General features: G+C 43.0%; 1 protein-coding gene across 1 annotated transcript in view; it reads right to left on the bottom strand.

The window, feature by feature from the left end:
* The window catches only part of itgb4 (integrin, beta 4), a 137,303-nt gene continuing 117,790 nt past the window's right edge, over positions 1-19,513 (bottom strand). The window contains exons 32-37 of the mRNA XM_043715209.1: positions 14,173-14,319; positions 12,482-12,670; positions 7,086-7,241; positions 2,284-2,448; positions 1,069-1,185; positions 1-645 (exon numbers count right to left, since the gene is read on the bottom strand). Of these exons, the coding sequence (XP_043571144.1) occupies positions 524-645; positions 1,069-1,185; positions 2,284-2,448; positions 7,086-7,241; positions 12,482-12,670; positions 14,173-14,319 (896 nt within the window). The 3' untranslated portion in view covers positions 1-523. The remainder of the gene's footprint in view (positions 646-1,068; positions 1,186-2,283; positions 2,449-7,085; positions 7,242-12,481; positions 12,671-14,172; positions 14,320-19,513) is intronic.

Below are 19,513 nucleotides of genomic sequence, written 5' to 3'. Positions count from 1 at the left end.
TGAAAGAAAAAATAAATATGAATGAATAGAAGTAATGTGACCCAAAGTGTAAAACAAGTGGTGCAGTGGCTAAGGGAGGTTTCTGTTTGTGATAACAAGCACCAAATAACTGCAGAAAGAGTGAAGTATGCACACAAGAATCTCCTGTGTCCTTGTCTGCTTCTAGGCGAGGCCTGGATTCAAGGTAATTGGATTGAGAGGGAAGTAAAATTTAGAGGCAGTTAAAATTTGGACAGATTTCATGATATGGTGAATGCAGAGTCTTTCTTAATCAAAGCTCACCATAAACACGCTAGAAAACATTACAGCACTATGTAACAATGCCAAGTGACCAAGCCTAATGAACAAATGGGAGCAAGCATCCATCACAACTCTCCAGCAGGTCTCTTTTAATGCAGGTACTGACAAGCTTAGAGGCAGCCAGAGATCAGGGCTTCAGAGATCACTCATTGGTATGGTTCATCAGAAAGAATCTGCAGCAGTCTGTACAGAGAGCAGGACTTTGCAGAAGCTAGTCCATTGATCAAGCCTCGTAGAACTTCCTTTCCATCTGTTTGGTGACTGTTCCACTCATCATCGTTCGAGTTATCTGTTGAGTGATTGATGTCGCACCTTCCATTCGTTGTGTCGTGACGGTCATTCCCTCTGGAACCAAACCAGTTAATTAGAGCTTCATAGCAAAGCTGATGACCTTCAATGTCAGTAGTGGCTGAGCCAGAAGAGAGCATAGTGCTACTCTGTCTGATGTACTGTCAGCTTGGTACCATCCCCACAAGGTACAACCCCTGGCTTGGTGTCACGCCCAGTAGGGTACAACCTGGCTCAGTACCATTCCTGGCTGGTACACCCCTTGCTTGATACCACTCCTAGCTCAGTACCACTCTGGTTGGTAAAACCTCTGGCTCAGTATCATTTCCATCTCAGTACCAGGCTGAGATCTGAAGCAGATGGAGTATTGCTAACAGAGATTGGGTACTGCAGCAGACCGAATGCTTTTATTCATAGGCTAGTAGAGGACTTGGTTTTGAAAATGCTCGGGTAAATTAAGTAAATGCTGTCAAGACGTACCTGAGAACATGGGGTCGATGGTGGATTGCAATAGAGTGGTCTGTGTGCTCATATTCCCAGGTATCATATACCCCTCTTGCCTCGTTACCATCTGTTTATTGTAGTCAGTAAAGTTTGCTAGGAAGTAAAAGTCAAAGCATAGCTTTAACAACTTGGAACAAGAAAAGACCACTGCAATCCATCGATCTCTTTCATGTCTACTTCACAAATCACTTTTATATATTGAGAAAGATTCTCAGCTGATCCTTAGCAGGTTCCATCTCATAATATCCCTCAATCTCTCCAATTACTCCTGACAATACAAAAACTGCCTACTACATTGTGCTCACCTGATCGTTTCAATGTTCTTTGGTGAAATAGTTTTCCCCATTTTATAATCTAATTTTTAAATATTACCTTTACAGGTTCAGTATTATCAAGAATTAGAATATCACCTGCACTTCCACAAATGTCATTTATTGTATCTGTTGCTCCCAAGTGGTCTCCTTTAAATTGGGGAGACTGGACGCCTTCTCGCAGAGCGCTTCAGGGAACATCCCTGGGACACCTGCACCAATCAACCCCACTGCCCCGTGGCCGAACATTTTAATATCCCCTCCCACTCTGCCGAGGACATACAGATCCTGGGCCTCCTCCACCGCCGCTCCCTCACCACCCGATGCCTGGAGGAAGAACGCCTCTTCTTCTGCCTCAGAGCCCTTCAACCCCAAGGTATCAATGTGGACTTCACCAGTTTCCTCATTTCCTCTCCCTCAATCTTACCGCAGTTCCAAACTTGCAGCTCAGCACCATCCTCATGATCTGTCCCATCTGTCAATCTTCCTTCCCACCTATCCGCTCCACCCTCCTCTCCGACCCATAACTTTAACCTCTTCTTCCATCCACCTATTGCACTCTCAGCTGCCTTCTCCCCAGCCCCACCCCTCCCATTTATCTCTCCACCCCCCGAGGCTTCCAGCCTCATTCCTGATGAAGGGCTCCTGCCTGAAACGTTGATTTTCCTGCTCCTCGGGTGCGGCCTGACTTGCTGTGCTTTTTCAGCACCACTCTAATCCTGATCACAATTCAAATCAATTGGCTGCACAAGGGCTCAACTGCTTAAGTCAGTGATTAACAGACTCAGACACACCAGGAATATTTCAGTGTGTGAGATACAGTAATATATGATCTGTTCGTTGGTAATGACTGATTCTTTCTTATAGAGTTGACTCCTACCTCCATCTTGTGACTCGATAGTAATGATGCCTTCACGCTCTGGACCATAACCTTGGGTTGTTTTTGCTTGAACTTTGAACTTATATGGAACATTTTCACTGAGGTGAGGTACCATCAGTGTCATCTCTGCATCATCACCCTCCACTTGATAAGTCTTGATCTCACCTACAAAAGGAATCAAGATACAGTGTGGACAAGGTTGAATGAGGTATTTTTGCTGACCACAGTCTTAAGTGATACATATCGCACCGTGATTGTGAAGGGTGGGTGGGGGGAAGTATAGGGGGTAGGGAGGTGTATCAAAACAGAATGATACCCACAGAACCACACTAAACATTATAGAGAGTGATGCCGACAGGAAAAGATTTTAAAAGAGGTCATCTTGTAACATAGATTGGAAAATGGTGTGAAATAGAGTGGAGGGGTAAAGAGTGCAGACTCTGACTGGCACAGTGATGTTCCCCAGGGATTTATGCTAAGATTCAGCTTTCCATTATATTTATTAATGACTTGGATGAAGGAATAGGTATTTGTATGTTTATTTGCTCGCAATGCTGTTAGTTTGAACAACATGTTGTGTACCTGAGAGCAGGGCGGCACGGTGGGCGGCACGGTGGCACAGTGGTTAGCACTGCTGCCTCACAGCGCCAGAGACCCGGGTTCAATTCCCGCCTCAGGCGACTGACTGTGTGGAGTTTGCACATTCTCCCCGTGTCTGCGTGGGTTTCCTCCGGGTGCTCCGGTTTCCTCCCACAGTCCAAAGATGTGCAGGTCAGGTGAATTGGCCATGCTAAATTGCCCGTAGTGTTAGGTTAAAAGGGGTAAATGTAGGGGAATGGGTGGGTTACGCTTCGGCGGGTCGGTGTGGACTTGTTGGGCTGAAGGGCCTGTTTCCATACTGTAAGTAATCTAAATCTAAATCTAGAATATCATAAAGGGATACAGACAGATTAAGTGACCAGGCAAAACTATGGCAAACAGAGTTCCTTATGAGAAGTGTGAGGTCATCTACTTTGTATCCTACTTTGGAATATTTTCTGAATGGCAAGGTAATGGACAACAGTAGAGCAGAGACGTTTAAGGGTTTATATTCATAAATCACTAAAAGCTGATGGACACATACAAAAACCAATCACAAAGGCTAATGAAATGCAGTCCTTCAACCAGCGAGAACTGGGGGCAAAGGAGAGGAGGTTGTGCTTTAGTTATACACCCCAACATGAGTATTGCATTCACCCCTCTGGTAACTTCACTTGCTTTGAGGAGATATAACATAGATTCACTAAAATTATACCAAGACACAAAAGCACAAAGACAATTTACCTAAATTTGAGTTGCATACTCCCAGTTTACAAAGTTGAGAGGTCACCAAATAGAGGTGTTTAAAATGATAAAGGCATTAAATAGGGCAGGACAAGAGAAACAATTTCCTCTGCAGGGGGTGCTTCTGAACAAGAGGCTTAATCTTAAATTAGAATTAGACTATTAGGAATGAAACCATAAAGCACTTCTTCACACAAAATATTGGACACCTGGAATCACTGTTCTAAAAAAGTGTCAGTGCTTGGAGGAGTGAGAGTTTTGATGAATTAAGTATTGAAGGATTGGAGCAAAAACAGTTGGTGGACTTATGATACAGCTCCGCCATGATTTAACAGAATGCTGGAGCAGATTTGATGAGATAAATCACATCCTACTGTTGCTATGTAGAACTTTCATCCTATTAGTCAAGCCAGTATGAAGCTGCTGAACTTAACTGCAATTGAGTATAAATGGGAGAGGCATATTGCAAATGTGACTGTCCAAGCTCTTCACTACTGATGCCTTTGAGGGTGGCAAGGTCAGGGAAGGGCATTTAATTTTAATGGCAAAGGCTGGTGCTTGTGCTCTGAGGTTGTGAATTGTGACTCGTCCGGAAAAATAGTTTGAAATGATCCCGGCAGTCCCTTTTTATAAAGGTAACTATATTTAAATATAATGAAAGAAATTCTTTTTTTTCGGTGTCCTTGCCACAATCCTATTTCTGTCAGCCAGTGATCTGCCATTACCAAGCATTTTCCTGCCGACGATGTCCCAAGGAGCTGATATCACAGGAGCCCTTCACATTGGGAGGACCTGCCCTTCCTGGTTTGTTCCAAAACTATTGTTAGAGGTGGCAAAATTTCATCGTTAACAGACTGTCAAGGACCCTGCCACATTATGTTAGGCATATTTGGATTGACATAATTTCCAGACCTTCTGTCATGAGTTTGAGTTTGACTTATTGTTGTCCCATGTATCAAGAAACAGTGAAACATTTTGTTTTACATGTTACACAAAGTGCATTGGGGTAGCAGAACAGTGTTACAGACTACAGAGAAGGTGCAGAGAGCGTGATCAGAATTAGTATTTGACAGGTCTGTTCAAAAGTCCAAGAACAATGAGGAAGAGGCTGTTCGTAAATGTATTCAAACTTTTATATCTTCTGCTCAATGAAAGAGGGTGGATAGGTAACGCATTTCAGCCAGTGAAGCACAGCTAAAAGGTAAGCCCATTGACAACCCTCTGAGAATGCTCTGGCGCAGTTCAACCTTTGACGAAGCAACCTTATTCAATACAGTGTGTGTCCATATTACCTGAGGATAGCAGGAGATTGAATCTAGAAGCCTTTAATATGAGCATTGTCTCTTACCCCCTACTTGACTGATCTTCATTTGCAATGAAATTCTTTGGAGTATTTATATAGTGTCTCTTGTAGCTGTGTTGAGAAGCAGAGGCTTTGGCCTGGACCTGATAAGAGACATTGCTCAGATTAAAGGCTCTAGGTTCAATCTCCTGCTATCCTCAGCTAATTTCATTTGCAATGAAATTCAGTCACTGTTAATATTTGAGTTAGTGGAACAACTCATTGTTTGTTAATAAATTCCAACAGAACTGTTGAGCACTGGTCATTGGAACTTCCTGCTTTACTATGAATAGTGCTACCGGACTTTTTTTTGTTTATTTCTGAGTGTTTACTGAAATGGGAACAGGAGAAAGTGAGGACTACAGATGCTGGAGATGAGAGTCGGGAGTGTGGTGCTGGAAAGGCACTGCAGATCAGGCAGCATCCGAGGAGCAGGAGAATCGACGTTTTGGGCCTCAGCTTGAATTCCTGATGAAGGGCTTATGCCCGAAATGTCGATTCCCTGCTCCTCAGATGCTGCCTGGTCTGCTATGATTTTCCAGCACCAAACTCTTGACTCTTATAAAAAACTGGTTGTTAAAAGATTACTGCAGTTTTGAAAAGCTGACACTAATTGTAAGTACTTTTTGCTGCTGGTTCAAGCAGCAGTGGGACGAGATTAGCAGATGAGTTGGAGCCAGGGTGAGAGGTATGTCAGTATATTTGTGTGTGCATGTACAAATCGTGATTCATTTGGAAACACATAGCTCATTTGACCACTTATGAGTCATAGCCATAGAGTTGTACAGCAGAGAAACAGACCCTTTAGTCCAACTTGTCCATGCTGACCAGATACCCTAAATTAATCCAGTCCCATTTGCCAGCATTTGGCCCATATCCCTCTAAACTCTTCCTATTCATGTACCCAACCAGGTGCTTTTTAAATGTTGTTATTTTACCAGCCCTGCACCACTTTCTCTTGCAGCTTGTTCCATACATGCACCACCCTCTGTGTAAAAAAAAAAATGCCCCTTAGGTCCCTTTTAAATCTTTCTTCTTGCACCTTAAATCTATGCCCTCTAGTTTTGGACTCCCCCATTCTGGGGACTGTTCACCCTATCCATGCCCCTCATTTTTTAATAAACCTCCGTAAGGTCACCTCTCAGCCTCCGACACTCCAGTCTCAGCCTGTCCTGTAGCACAAATCCACTCGTTGATGGCAAAGGCCTTGTGCCTGCCAACGACTATGTGATTGGTTCCCAAGAAGCAGAACAGTTTGTACTGTTAATAGGATATTGAAAAATCATCAGATCTCTGCAGGCATAGGAGCTGTCCCTGTACTCTGCAATAAAAATCATGTTAATCCCAAGAAAACCATTATTTTTCTTTCATCAATTATCATAAACTATGACATTTGATAAGTCAGATACCTTTCATGAGTGTGAGCCACTTACCCAAAGCTGAACCACTGAACTACTTCGCCACTAATTCCTGATGAGGGGCTTTTTCCTGAAAAGTTGATTTTCCTGCTCCTCGGATGCTGCCTGACCTGCTGTGCTTTTCCAGCACCACTCTAATCTTGCCATTGAACTACTTGCCCAGTTTTCCTCTTTGCCCATTACACCTTTGTATCTGTTTTATCAGTCTCTGTGTGTGGAAGGAAGGAGATAATGGGGGTGGGGGGAGGGTGTAGATTTTTAACCAGTAGAGTTATATGCTGACTGTTCATTATTATTTACTTAAAGCTGGAGTCTCTATGTTTGTAAGAAATAGTGACTTTTGTTAAGCACAAAAACCTGGTCCATGCTTTCTGGCAACCTGGGTCTGAAAGACTGGTTAATTAGGGAATAGTGTACTTTTCAAAATCCTTAAATTTTGTGATGACTCCAGGAATAATGACACCTGATCATGTGTACTACCTCAGTGAATCGTAACAACATTCATCTGCGAAGACAGGCAGGGCTTAATTTTAATTTATGATTTGAACATGGCACCTCTGATAGTACTACACCCTCACAGTATGCACCTGGATAGTGTGCTAACATCTCTGCAATGGACCTTGAGACTGCAACCTTACAGACTTAGAGGTGAGGATTCTGCCATTAGCTGAACAAGTAACTTGCTGTGGGGAGAAATGGTTGATCGCTTTGGTGCTTACCATGTCCATCCAGTGGTTCACAAGTTACAAGGTAGCCCATGATGTCTCCGTTTGGTTTGCGGGGTTTTTCCCAGCTTAGTTTGAGCAGTTCAGAGTTAATGGCTGTAAATACAAGGGGCCCTGGAGCACTTGGTGTACTCAGTGTGAAAGGAGAGCCTGTGGAACAAAGAACAGGGGGTTTAGGATGTTTCAATTTCTCCAACAGTGTTGGACTACACTCACCATTCAGTCAGCAATAATTATTAACAACCACCGCCTGAAAATCAAAACTCTTTACACAAGGCCCCAGCTCTGAATGCTGAATGAAGTGAGTCACACAGGCCTATTTGGTCCCTGGTTCAACTCTTGGTCTATCCTGAGTCAACTCAGCAAGGATGGACAATACAGTCATTACAGATAATAATCTGTTCTCATCTCCAACACACCAGAATTTTCTTTCCAAACCTCTGTCCAATGACTCTGTTTGCCTGGAACATGAGTAGGTAATGATTGATGACAAGATCATATTTAGCTGTGAAACAGACTGCCAATTCTCAACCTCTAGGCTGCAGTGACTGTGCAAACTAACCTGAGCAAGAAGTGGATGCCTTCAGCAGAGAAAAATCAAAGAGAGATGGAAGACATTTTTACATTGTCCCCTGGCTAACTTATTCATGGAACCTCAAAGCTATAAGCAGGAATAAAAATTTCCATTTGGAAACTGTCTTTCAAACCGCTTTTTTCTTTTTATTCATTCAGGTCATACGGGCACAACTGCTCAGTCGGAACTTATTGTGCTTCCCTAGTTCGTTGAATCCCTACAGTGTGAAAGCAGGCCATTTGGCCCGTCAAGTTCGTACCGACCCTCTGAAGAGCATCCCACCCAGATGACTGTGTTGTCCATCCTTGCTCCTACCCTATCCATGTATCCCTGCATTTCCCATTGCTAATCCACTCAGCCTGCACATCCCTGCACACTGTGGACAATTTAGCATGGCCAATCCACCTAACCTGCACATCTTTGTACTGTGGAAGGAAACTAGAGCACCGGGAGGAAACTCACGCAGATATGGGGAGAATGTGCAAACTCCATACAAACAGTCACCCAACTGAATTGAACCTGCTGTCCAAGTTGCCTTTAAGAAAGTGGTGGTGAGCTGCCTTCTTGAATTGCTGTAGGTAAATGAACTAAGTCATTAGAAAATTGACCCACTGATACTGAAGAAGTAGCAATATATTTCCAAGTCAGGGTGATGAGTAGTTTGGAAGAAAATTTGCAAGTGGTAGTTCCCATATAAGTGCTGCACTTGTCCATCTACATGAAAGTTGCTTTGGGTTTAGCAGATTTTGCTAAGGAGCCTTGGTGAATTTCTGCAGAGTATCTTGTAGATAATGCACATGCTGTTATGAGCGTCGATGGTGGACAGAGTGAATATTTGTGTATGTAGTGCCAATCAAGCGGGTTGCTTTGTCTTAAATGGTGTCAAGCTTCTTCAGTATGATTGGAACTGTATTCATCCAGGCAAGTGGGGAATTTTCTAGTTTTGTGTGGCACAAATGTCACTTGCCACTTTTCAGCCCAAAACCTGCTGTGAATGGTCATAGAATCATAGTACATTGAAACAGGCCCTTCAGCCCACCATGTCTACGCCAACCAACAAACACCAAACAATATTAAGGTATTTTGTCTGCAACAAGGACAGAACCCCCCCCCCCCCACGGTCTTCACCTTCCACTTCACCAAACTCCGTATACATCACATCATCCTCCGTCACTTCCACCACTTCCTCTGTCCAAGGCCCCAAAGGATTCTTCCACATCCAACAGAAATTTACCTGTACTTCCTCAAATGTCATCTACTTTATCCATTGCACCTGATGTGGCTCCTCTACATCGGGGAGACAGGACACCAACTTGCAAATCATTTCAGTGAACATCTCTGGGACATCCGCACCAACCAACCTCACCGGCCTGTGGCTGAACATTTTAACTCCCCCTCCTACTCCACCAAGGACTTGCAGATCCTGGGCTACCACCATCGCCAAACTCTCACTACCCGACGCCTGGACGAAGAATGCTGCATCTTACACGTTGGGACCCTGCAACCACATGGGATTGATGTGGATTTTACCAGTTTCCTCATTTCCCCTTCCCCCCATTATCCCAGTCCCAAGCCTCCAACTCAGCACTGCCCTGCTGACCTGTCCATTGTCTTTGTCATCTATCCACTCCGCCTTCCTCTCCAACCTATCACCTTCTCCACCATCTTCATCTACCTATCGCATTGCTACCCTTCCCCCCAGCCTCAACCTTCTCCCAATTATCTCTCAGCCCCCCCGGCCCACAAGCCTCATTCTTGTTGAAGAGCTTATGCCCAAAATGTCGATTCTCCTGCTCCTCGAATGCTGCTTTTCCAGCACCACACTCTCGACACCAAATAATATTAATCCCATTTACCTGGACTTGGTGCATACGCTACAGTGCCCTAGCATTTTAAGTGCTCAAACATATACTTCTTACATGTTGCAAGAGTATCTGCCTCCATCACCCTCTCAAACAGCATGTTCCATATTTCTACCATCTTCTGAGTGAAAATGTTTTCTCAGATCCTCTCTAAACCTCTTACTCCTCACTTTAAACTTATATCCTCAGGTCTTAAGACACTTGTGCCACTGGGAAAAGATTCTCATGATCTGCCTTGTCTTCACCATTCATACCTTTGTAACTTCAATCAGATACCCCCCCCCCCTCAACATCTTCTACTCCAAGGAAAACAAACCCAGCCTACCCAGTCTCTCCTCATAATTGAGATTTCCATCCCAAGCAACATTCTGGTGAATCTCCTCTGCATCCTCTCCAGTGTAAATAAGTCCTACAACATTGTGGTAACCAGGACTGCACATACTGTTTTATCTGTGGCCTAACCAATGAATATTATGTAACCAATAGTGTACGTCCTCACTTCTGACCTTATGATGGAGGGAAGGTGATGAAGCAGCTGAAGATAGTTCCACCTAGGACTCCAATCAACAGAGAGCTTTTCCGCAGACTCCCATTGATTGCAGTTTGATAGGGCTCCTTAATGCAATACTTAGTCAAATCAAGGGCAGTCCACTCTCACCTCAGTTCTGGAATTCAGCTTTTTGTCCAGACCTGAACCAAGGCTGTAATGAGGTTAGGAGTTGAGTGGCCTTTGTGGAAGCCAAACTGGACATCAGTGAACAGATTATTGTTAAGCAACTGCAACTTGATAGCACTATTGATGAATCTTTTTATCGTTTTTCTGGTGATTGAGAGTTATCTAATGGGAGGGTAATTGGCCGGTTTTGGATTTGGGACAGGACATATCTGGGTGATTTTCCACATTGTTGGATAGACACCAGAGTTGTAGCTGTATTGGAACACCTTGACTAGGGAAACAGCTGTTCTGGAACACAAGTGTTCAGTATTATTGCTGGAATATTGACAGGGTTCATAGTCTTTGCAATATGCAGTGTGTCCAGCTGTTCTTGATCATGTGGAGTGAATCAAATTGGCTGAAGACTGACATCTGTGATATTCAGGGTTTTCACAGAAGGCCGAGATGAACCATTACTCACCATTTCAAACTTCTTGAGCACCATCCACGCTATTAGGGTCGCTCACATGATTCTTAGTTAGGGTTTGGATCTTTTGAACATTAAACAATGGGTTTGAAAGACTTATATTGATATAGCAACTTTCCTAACCTCAGAATGCTTCAAAATAATTTATCACTAATTAAAAACAATAGAAGTGTAGTCAATGTTCTAATCTCTGTGTAGTTGTCAGTATGTGACTTTGATATACATTATAAATTATTCATCCTCAAGCTTCTCGAGCTGTCTACAAGTCATTAACACTGATGAACAAGCCATCTTTCACTAGGTAAGACTGTAACCATTATCTTTAGTCCCTACTACAAATTCTATTCCCTGAATAACGCCTCAGCCATCTCTCGTCAATTTTGTTTAGATTAGATTAGATTACTTACAGTGTGGAAACAGGCCCTTCGGCCCAACAAGTCCACACCGCCCCGCCGAAGCGCAACCCACCCATAACCCTACATTTACCCCTTATCTAACACTATGGGCAATTTAGCATGGCCAATTCACCTGACCTGCACATCTTTGGACTGTGGGAGGAAACCGGAGCACCCGGAGGAAACACGGGGAGAACGTGCAAACTCCACACAGTCAGACGCCTGAGGCGGGAATTGAACCTGGGTCTCTGGCGCTGTGAGGCAGCAGTGCTAACCACTGTGCCACCGTGCCGCCCAGTGCAGCAATTTAAATTGAGCTGTAACATGTCAGGTTTTCTAAACCTAAGTTAGACCATTCACAGCTTTGATCATTTTACATAGAGACGAGCTGTCACCTACGTATCTCCATATCTATAACAGCATTAGACTGTCCTGCCTCAGCTCATCTGCTGGTGAAATTCTAGAGATTAGCCATCCTAGTGTTCTCATGGCCAGCTTCCCATCTTCCATCCACGAGACACTAATACACGTACAAAAGTCAGCAATCCATAATCTTTGTGTCAAACCCCATTCACCCATCAGCTTGCATTTGTTGGGCTTCATTAGCTCCTGGTTCTACAGTACTTCAATGTGAAAATTCTCATTCTCAAGTCCCACCACAGCCTTGCCTCTGTCTAGGTTTGTAACCTCCTCCATTCTTCCAAGCTATTGACATTTCTGTAATTCTCCAATTCCGACATGTTACAGCTCAATTTAAATTGCTGCACTGTGCTGTATTGTTCTATGTTCTATGTTCTATGGCGGTGCCAGATCTTCAGCTGCCAATGTCACACAATACCCACTTAATTGACACTCAAAACCTCTCCATTTCTCTATGTCTTTTTCCTTCTTTAAGATGCTCTGGGCATCTGTCCTAATATCTCCCTCTGTAGCATGGTGTCAGATCTTAATGAAGCAGATTGTGATATTTTACCATGTAGATGTGCTCTGTAAGTGCAAATTTTGTTGCAGTCATATAGAAATATATGCACTGTAAGGTCCCACAGATAGCAAAACTGTAATTGTGTTGGTCAAGGGATAAATAAAGATAAATATCCATTTTTAAATAGCTTTTTCCCAATCCTTGCTGACTTAAATATCTTGAATTCAGTCAACTTTGTCATACAGTGTAAGACCGTAAGTTATTTTAGGAGATTACACTCCAATCAATTAGGTATTCAAAATCATCACTTGGCTTTTCTCATGGAATTAGCCCCTTAACAACAAAACTAACTGGGTGTAGATTACAGGCAATATTCCAAGATCCCAGACTGAACTCCTTATCCATAGTAATATTTGCAATGCTTCACTTCTAACTAGTAGCAACATACAGAATATGTCCAGCGCAAGATCTCAAGCTTTTCAGTCCAACAATTACCTGGAACTGGGCTCAGAGGGCTTAACGGGTCCACCTTTGATTCAATGGTGATAACGCCTTCTCGCTCTGGACCCCAGCCCTTATCACTCAAAGCCATGACCTTGAACAAGTAGGAGTAGTTGGGTAGAAGATCGTTGATGATAATGGAGTTCTCTTCGGGGTCTGAGATGTCAATTATTTTCGTCTCACCTGGAAAATCATGAGACACTGATTAAAATTCAACTTAATCATTTTGTGGTTAGACCAGAATCAGAGTTCAATAACAATTACCTTCCCTCTTCTCATATTCCTTCTCAGCAGGTATAGTACCTTCTCAGTAGGATAGTCTGTTATACAAGATGTAAGTTTCCCTAACTCCTGTCAGCTCCTGTTTGTGCAAAATACTTTGCCTTCATGGATTTCATTTTGCCTAGCTTCAGTCAATATAACCATATGAAAAAGGAGCAGAATTAGACTACTTGGCCCCTCAAGCCTGTTCTGCCATTCATAACGACATAATAAGCAATTCAGCCCCTCGAGACTGCTTCGCAATTTGATATGATCGTAGCTGATCTCATCTTGGCCTCAATTTCACTTTTCTGCCTGCTTTAATCCCTTACTAGTTAAAAATCTGTCTGTCTCCTCCCTAAATTTATTCAGTGTTCTGCGGTCCACCACGCTCTAAAGAGAATTTGAGAGAATTAATTCCTCATCTCTGTTTTAAATCTGCCATCCCTTACATTCAATAACATCATGAATGATCTCTTTGTGATTTGGATTCCATGTTGCCATCTGCCCCAATAACCCTTGATTCCCCCGGCCTTAAAATGTATTCTGTGACCCCTGGCATTATTACTTTCAAAGATAGAGAGTTCCAAAATCACACAACCTTCTGAGAGAATTGACTTCATCTCTGTTCTAAAAGCGTGACCCCTAATTTTAAAACAGTGGCCCCTGGTTCTGGATTTGCCTAAAGCATTCTTTCCACAAGAACAATAACAGTTCACCTCAGCTCCCTCTGCCCTAAATACATGGCCCTGGTGGGGGCATCATCTCCATGCCTTTGTCTCTGGTTAGATGTTAGTCTTTTTGTGTATATAATCCTTTTGTGAATGCTGTCCCTTCTGTGCATGTATTTGATTAGATTAGATTCCCTACAGTGTGGAAACTGGCCCTTTGGCCGAACAAGTCCACACCGACCCTCCGAAGAGCAACCCACTCAGACCCATCCCCCTACACTTAGCCCTGCATCTAACACTATGGGCAATTTAGCATGGCCAATTCACCTAACCTGCACATCTTTGGACTGTGGGAAGAAACCGGAGCACCCAGAGGAAACCCACGCAGACACGGGGAGAATGTGCAAACTCCACACAGACAGTTGCCTGAGGTGGGAATTGAACCCGTGTCCCTGGCACTGTGAGGCAGCAGTGCTAACCACTGGGTCACCGTGCCGCCATAAATTTGTCTGCCTCTGCCAATGTAACAATCAATCTGAAACACAAGCAGAAAAGAAACAGCAAGCCTGGCAACATCAGTGGAGGAGGAAACACAGATAACCTTTGTTCAACAGTCACTAATTGCAACTGGAGAAATTCTTAGGCTACCCATCAAACTGTGAGGGAACAAGTTCAGATATTGAGAGGAATTGGTGAGGCGTGGAACTCTCAGTGACGGCTGTGGTTCATGAAGTTCAGAGAGACAGCACTGACCTCCCAGAAGAGGCTGGTATGTGACCCGATAGCCCAGGACCTCACGGTCACATTGAGGTTTCTGCCAGCTGACTTTCAACGAGGTTGCTCCAAGGGCAGAGAACACGAGGCGAGTCGGAGTGTCTGGGATCCCAGGAGATCGGCTTTCTGGGGAGGAAAACAGGAATCAATTGAATAAGTCTTGGATTGATTGAAGTTAGAACACAAGCTAAAGTTCTTCACAAGCAACAACTTCCTTCACTGGACTTTGTCTGATGTCCTATAACATGTAACCAGCGCCAAATGTACAGGAGGTTCAATGTTGGCAAAATTAATGTCACTTTAGCAGTTTGGAGCAGGTCCATTTACAATTCCTGCATTTCTCTCTGTCAAGCAGACAAAGGGTGGGCATAGAATAAGTTGTACATAATGTCAGCCAAAACCTTTTCCATTTTCACCGGGTATTGTGGTTGATGCTAGAAATCTGTCATTGGCAAGGGAGTGATGGGGAGGGTGTTTGTTTTTGAGGTTGGTAAGATTAATATATTTTGGGAAGTAGCTTTAAATCGAGGATACATGAAGGGGTAATTATGTCTTCTGCAATAAGTTTGTGAGAGATCAATTGTTTTGCACGGGAAAAAAAGTGACAAATGCATGCTTGAAGACAGTGGCAGCAATCTCTGAGCTTATTATGTGCAGACCTTGAGTCTCCCAAAATCCCAGAAGGGAGTATAGATATTGGGATCTAAATAACTATGCTGTAGACTGTTCTAAAATGAAAGGCTATTGAATCAAATCTAGCTATTTAACAGTTCTATCTGAATAGAGGATTATTGTTTTTCACACTACTATTGGGAATGCCATTAAAGCAGGAGTGAAAGTAAGCCATTTGGCCCATCGAATCTGCTATGCCATTCAATGAGCTTTTAAGCAGATCCGATAATTTTCAGCTCCACTTTGCTGAAATATTTATGATTCCTTGCTCTAAGATTATACCCTCTGGTCCCCAACTTTCCCACAAGGGGAAACAACCTCTCATAAAGACCCTGTCTTTTTAGTTTTCTATATTTTAAATTATGGACTGAAATTGGAAAAGAACTGTTTTAAAATCAAGTATTGCTGAAAGATTACTGGAGTTGTTGAAAGCAAATAACCTGAACACTCATTATAAATGCTGTTTATACACCTGCTTATTCAAGCAATAATTGAAGTATAGTTTGCAGATGAGCAGGAGCTGAGGGATGTGAGCAAGGTAAAGAGAAATCATCAAACCTCCACAACTCAGGAGTTCTCCATTCTCTGCAGTAAAACCCATTATAAGCCTGAAGAAAACTAGTTTATTCTTCCTTCAGCAGTTGGTGTAACTTGTGACTTTAAATTGGCAAGTCAGATGTCTTTTATCAGTGTGAACCAATCTCTTGCAAACCAGTGTCAGCACCCAGAGAAGAAAGACTGAGAAGCAGAGCTTTGACCAACACAAGAGCCACCTGAGCAGATTCTTTGACTACTGAACTGTTTTCCTGGTTTTTGCCTTCATCCATAATATCCATGTCATTTTCCTGTCTGTGTATGTAAGGGGGATGTTTACGCTAGTGGAGTTATTTGATGATAATTATATATCATTAATGATTATTTATCCATAGTTAGAGCCTATTTATTTTTAGTAAATATAAAATGTTAAGTGAAGAAAGTCCTTAAAAGGGCTGTCAATCTACAGGGAGTGCAATATGTGGTAGCTATACAAAGGAATGAGAGTTTATATAGTTAAATTATAAGCTGCTGACAGAAATTATGTTGAAGAACCACCAGACTTGAAACATTAACTCTGCTTTCTCTCCACAGATGCTGTCAGACCTGCTGAGTTTTACCAGCAATTTTGGTTTCTTTGTTGAAAAGAAAATAGCCTTTGGTCAATCATGCATTTTTAGTCAATTGCCATGGAAATCATTAAACCTTGCTGCGTCCTTCTTACAGCTAATAACTGTTTGAATCTCTATTTAAAAGTTAACAGTTTTCACATAATCATAACACAGGGTAGATTTGAATTCAAGGTCCAACATTTCTTTAAATTGAGTATTTAATTTCAAACTAATACTATTTTATACATTAGGATAGAAAGTACATAAGGTGATGCAGTTGAGCAGGATAAACAAAGCAGTGGAATACATGATGAATAGTGGGACCCTGGGAAGCACCATAGAATAAACAACCTTGATGTGCATGCCCACTGGTCACTTAAGGTATCAGGACAGGTGGATAAAGTGGTTACGAAGGCATATGGGATATTTGCCTCCATTAGCCACAGGGAGGTTATAATGGAAAAAGTATGTAAAAGGTTGGTTAGGCTACAGTTACAGTATTGTGTGCAGTTCTGGAATCCACATTTTAGAAGGGATGTGATTGCACTGGAGAGGGTGCAGAGATTTACTTGGATGTTGCCAGAGCTGGAGAGTTTCAGTTATGAAGAGACATTAGACAGACTGAGGTTGTTTTGCTTGGAGAAGAGGAGATTGAGAGGGGACATGACTGAGATGTAAAATATTATGAGGGCATAGAGAGGGTGGGGAGAAAGAAACCTTTCCTCTTGATGGAGGAATTAATGACTGAGGACATAGATCTAAGGGAAGGGGAAGGAAGATTAGAGGGGATGTGAGGAAAAATATTTTCACATAGAGGGTGGTGAGAATCTGGAACTCACTGCTTGTAAGGGTGGTAGAGACAAATTCTCATAACAGGAATGAAGTAGTAGATGCAGGTACAGTTACAATGTTTAAAAGACATTTGGATGGATACATGAATAGGAAAGATCTGGAGAGATATGGGCCAGGAGCAGGCAGATGGGACTAGTTCAGTTTGGGATTATGTTCAGCATGGACTGGTTTGTTTCCGTGAAGGTCTGTTTCCGTGCTGGATGACTCTATAACTCTGTATGTCTTTAGACGTATACTTGTGATGCCAAGGTATATGACCTAAGCACTGGAAATTGCGATTAGAATAGTTAGATGTTTGTTTTTGACTAGCACAGACTTGATGGGGCAAATGACCTTTCTCTGCTCCGTAGACCTTTATAACTCCATTTATACCTTCCCAAATAACCTTTCACAGTCTGGCTTATCAGGAATGTATTTATCTCGGCCTTCAAATATTCAAGGACTTTGCTACCTCCACATTTTGAGGAATCAATTGAACCAGAACATTACCTTCTAGCTTAAACTTCTGATAAACATGACTTCCAACAAAAAAATCTCCTTATCTCTGTCTTAAATGTACAACAAAGCAGGATTTTTTGCTTTAAAACATTTTGAAACAAGTTTAATGATATCCTTCCCATAGCAGGGCAACCAGAATTGAACACAATATTCCAAAAGTGGCCAAACCAATGTCTTGTACAGCTGCAACATGACCTCCCAACTCCTATACTCAATGCACTGACCAATAAAAGCAAGCGTATCAAACGCCTTTTTCACCACCCTGTTTACCTGCGACTCCACTTTCAAGGAACTATGAACCTCCACTCCAAAATCCCTTGTTCGGCAACACTCACCAGGACTTTACCATTAAGTGTGTAAGTTCTGCTCTGATTTGCGATATCAAAATATAGCACCTCACATTTATCTAGATTAAACTCCATTTGCCACTCCTCAGCCCATTGGCCCATCTGATTAAGGTTCCGTTGTACTCTGAGGTATTGTTCGGCACACCTCCAATGTTGGTGTCATCTGCAAATTTACAAACCATGCCTCCGATATTCACATCCAAATCATTTATATAATTGACAAAAAGCAGTGGACCTAGCATCAATCCCTGAGGCACACGGCTAGTCATAGGCCTCCAGTCTGAAAAGCAACCTGCCACCACCACCCTCTACCTCCTATCTTCTAGCCAGTTTGTATCCAATGACTAGTTCTTCCTGTATTCAATGTGATCTAACCTTGTTAATCAGTCTACCATGTGGAACCTTGTTGAATGCCTTACTGAAATCCATATAGACAACGCCCATTGCTCTGCCATCATCAATCCTATTTGTCACTTCAAAAACTTCAATGAAGTTAGTGAGACATGATTTCCCATGCACACAGCCATGTGACTATCCCGAATCTGTCCTTTCCAAATGCATGTTAATCCTGTCCCTCAGAATTCTCTCCAACAACTTGCACACCACGGAATCAGGCTCAGTGGTATATAGTTCCCTGGCTTTTCCTTACCGTCTTTCTTAGATAGTGGCACCATGTTAGCCAACCTCCAGTCTTTCAGCACCTCACCTGTAGCTATCGATGATAGAAAAAGGCCCAGCAATCACTTCCCTAGCTCCCCCCAAAGTTCTAGGGAACACGGTGGCGGCACGGTGGCACAGTGGTTAGCACTGCTGCCTCACAGCGCCTGAGACCCGGGTTCATTTCCCGCCTCAGGCGACTGACTGTGTGGAGTTTGCACGTTCTCCCCGTGTCTGCGTGGGTTTCCTCCGGGTGCTCCGGTTTCCTCCCACAGTCCAAAAGATGTGCAGGGTCAGGTGAATTGGCCATGCTAAATTGCCCGTAGTGTTAGGTCAGGGGTAAATATAGGGGTTTGGGTGGATTTCGCTTCGGCGGGTCGGTGTGGACTTGTTGGGCCGAAGGGCCTGTTTCCACACTGTAATGTAATCTAATCTAATCTAAAAACCTGATCCAGTCCCAGGGATTTATCCACCTTTATGTGTTTGACGATGTCGAGCATGTCTCCTCTGTAATATGAACACTTTTCAAGTTATCACTATTTATTTCCCTAAGTTCTCTAGCTTCCATATCCTTCTCCATGGTAAACACTAATGCGAAATACTCAGTTAGTACCTCCCCCATCTCCTGCGGTTACACACATAGGTGGCCTTGCTGATCTTTAAGGGGCCCAATTCTGTCCCTAGTTATTCTTTTGTCCTTAATGTATTCGTAGAAACTGTTTGCCAAAGCTATCTCTTGATCTCTTTTTGTCCTCCTGAGTTTTCTTTTAAGTATAGGAGAAAGTGAGGACTGCAGATGCTGGAGATCAGAGCTGAAAAAGTGTTCCTGGAAAAGCGCAGCAGGCCAGGCAGCATCCAAGGAGCAGGAGAATCGACATTTCGGGCATGAGCCCGAAGAAGGGCCCTATGAAGTCCTGAAGAAGTCCTGTTGAATGTCTTGTAAAGAGGAAGAAGGAGGCTTACATAAGGTTGAGGAAACAAGGTTCAGACAGAGCATTGGAGGGATACAGGATAGCCAGAAAGGAGCTGAAGAAAGGAATTAGGAGAGCTAAGAGAGGGCATGAAAAATCTTTGGCGGATAGGATCAAGGATAACCCCAAGGCATTTTATGCGTATGTGAGAAACATGAGAATGACGAGAACAAGGGTA

Source organism: Chiloscyllium plagiosum, chromosome 24 (assembly GCF_004010195.1).
Source record: "Chiloscyllium plagiosum isolate BGI_BamShark_2017 chromosome 24, ASM401019v2, whole genome shotgun sequence".
Taxonomy (NCBI): domain Eukaryota; kingdom Metazoa; phylum Chordata; class Chondrichthyes; order Orectolobiformes; family Hemiscylliidae; genus Chiloscyllium; species Chiloscyllium plagiosum.
The sequence above is the reverse complement of the archived record's forward strand: the minus strand, read 5'-3'. Positions and strand labels throughout refer to the sequence as shown.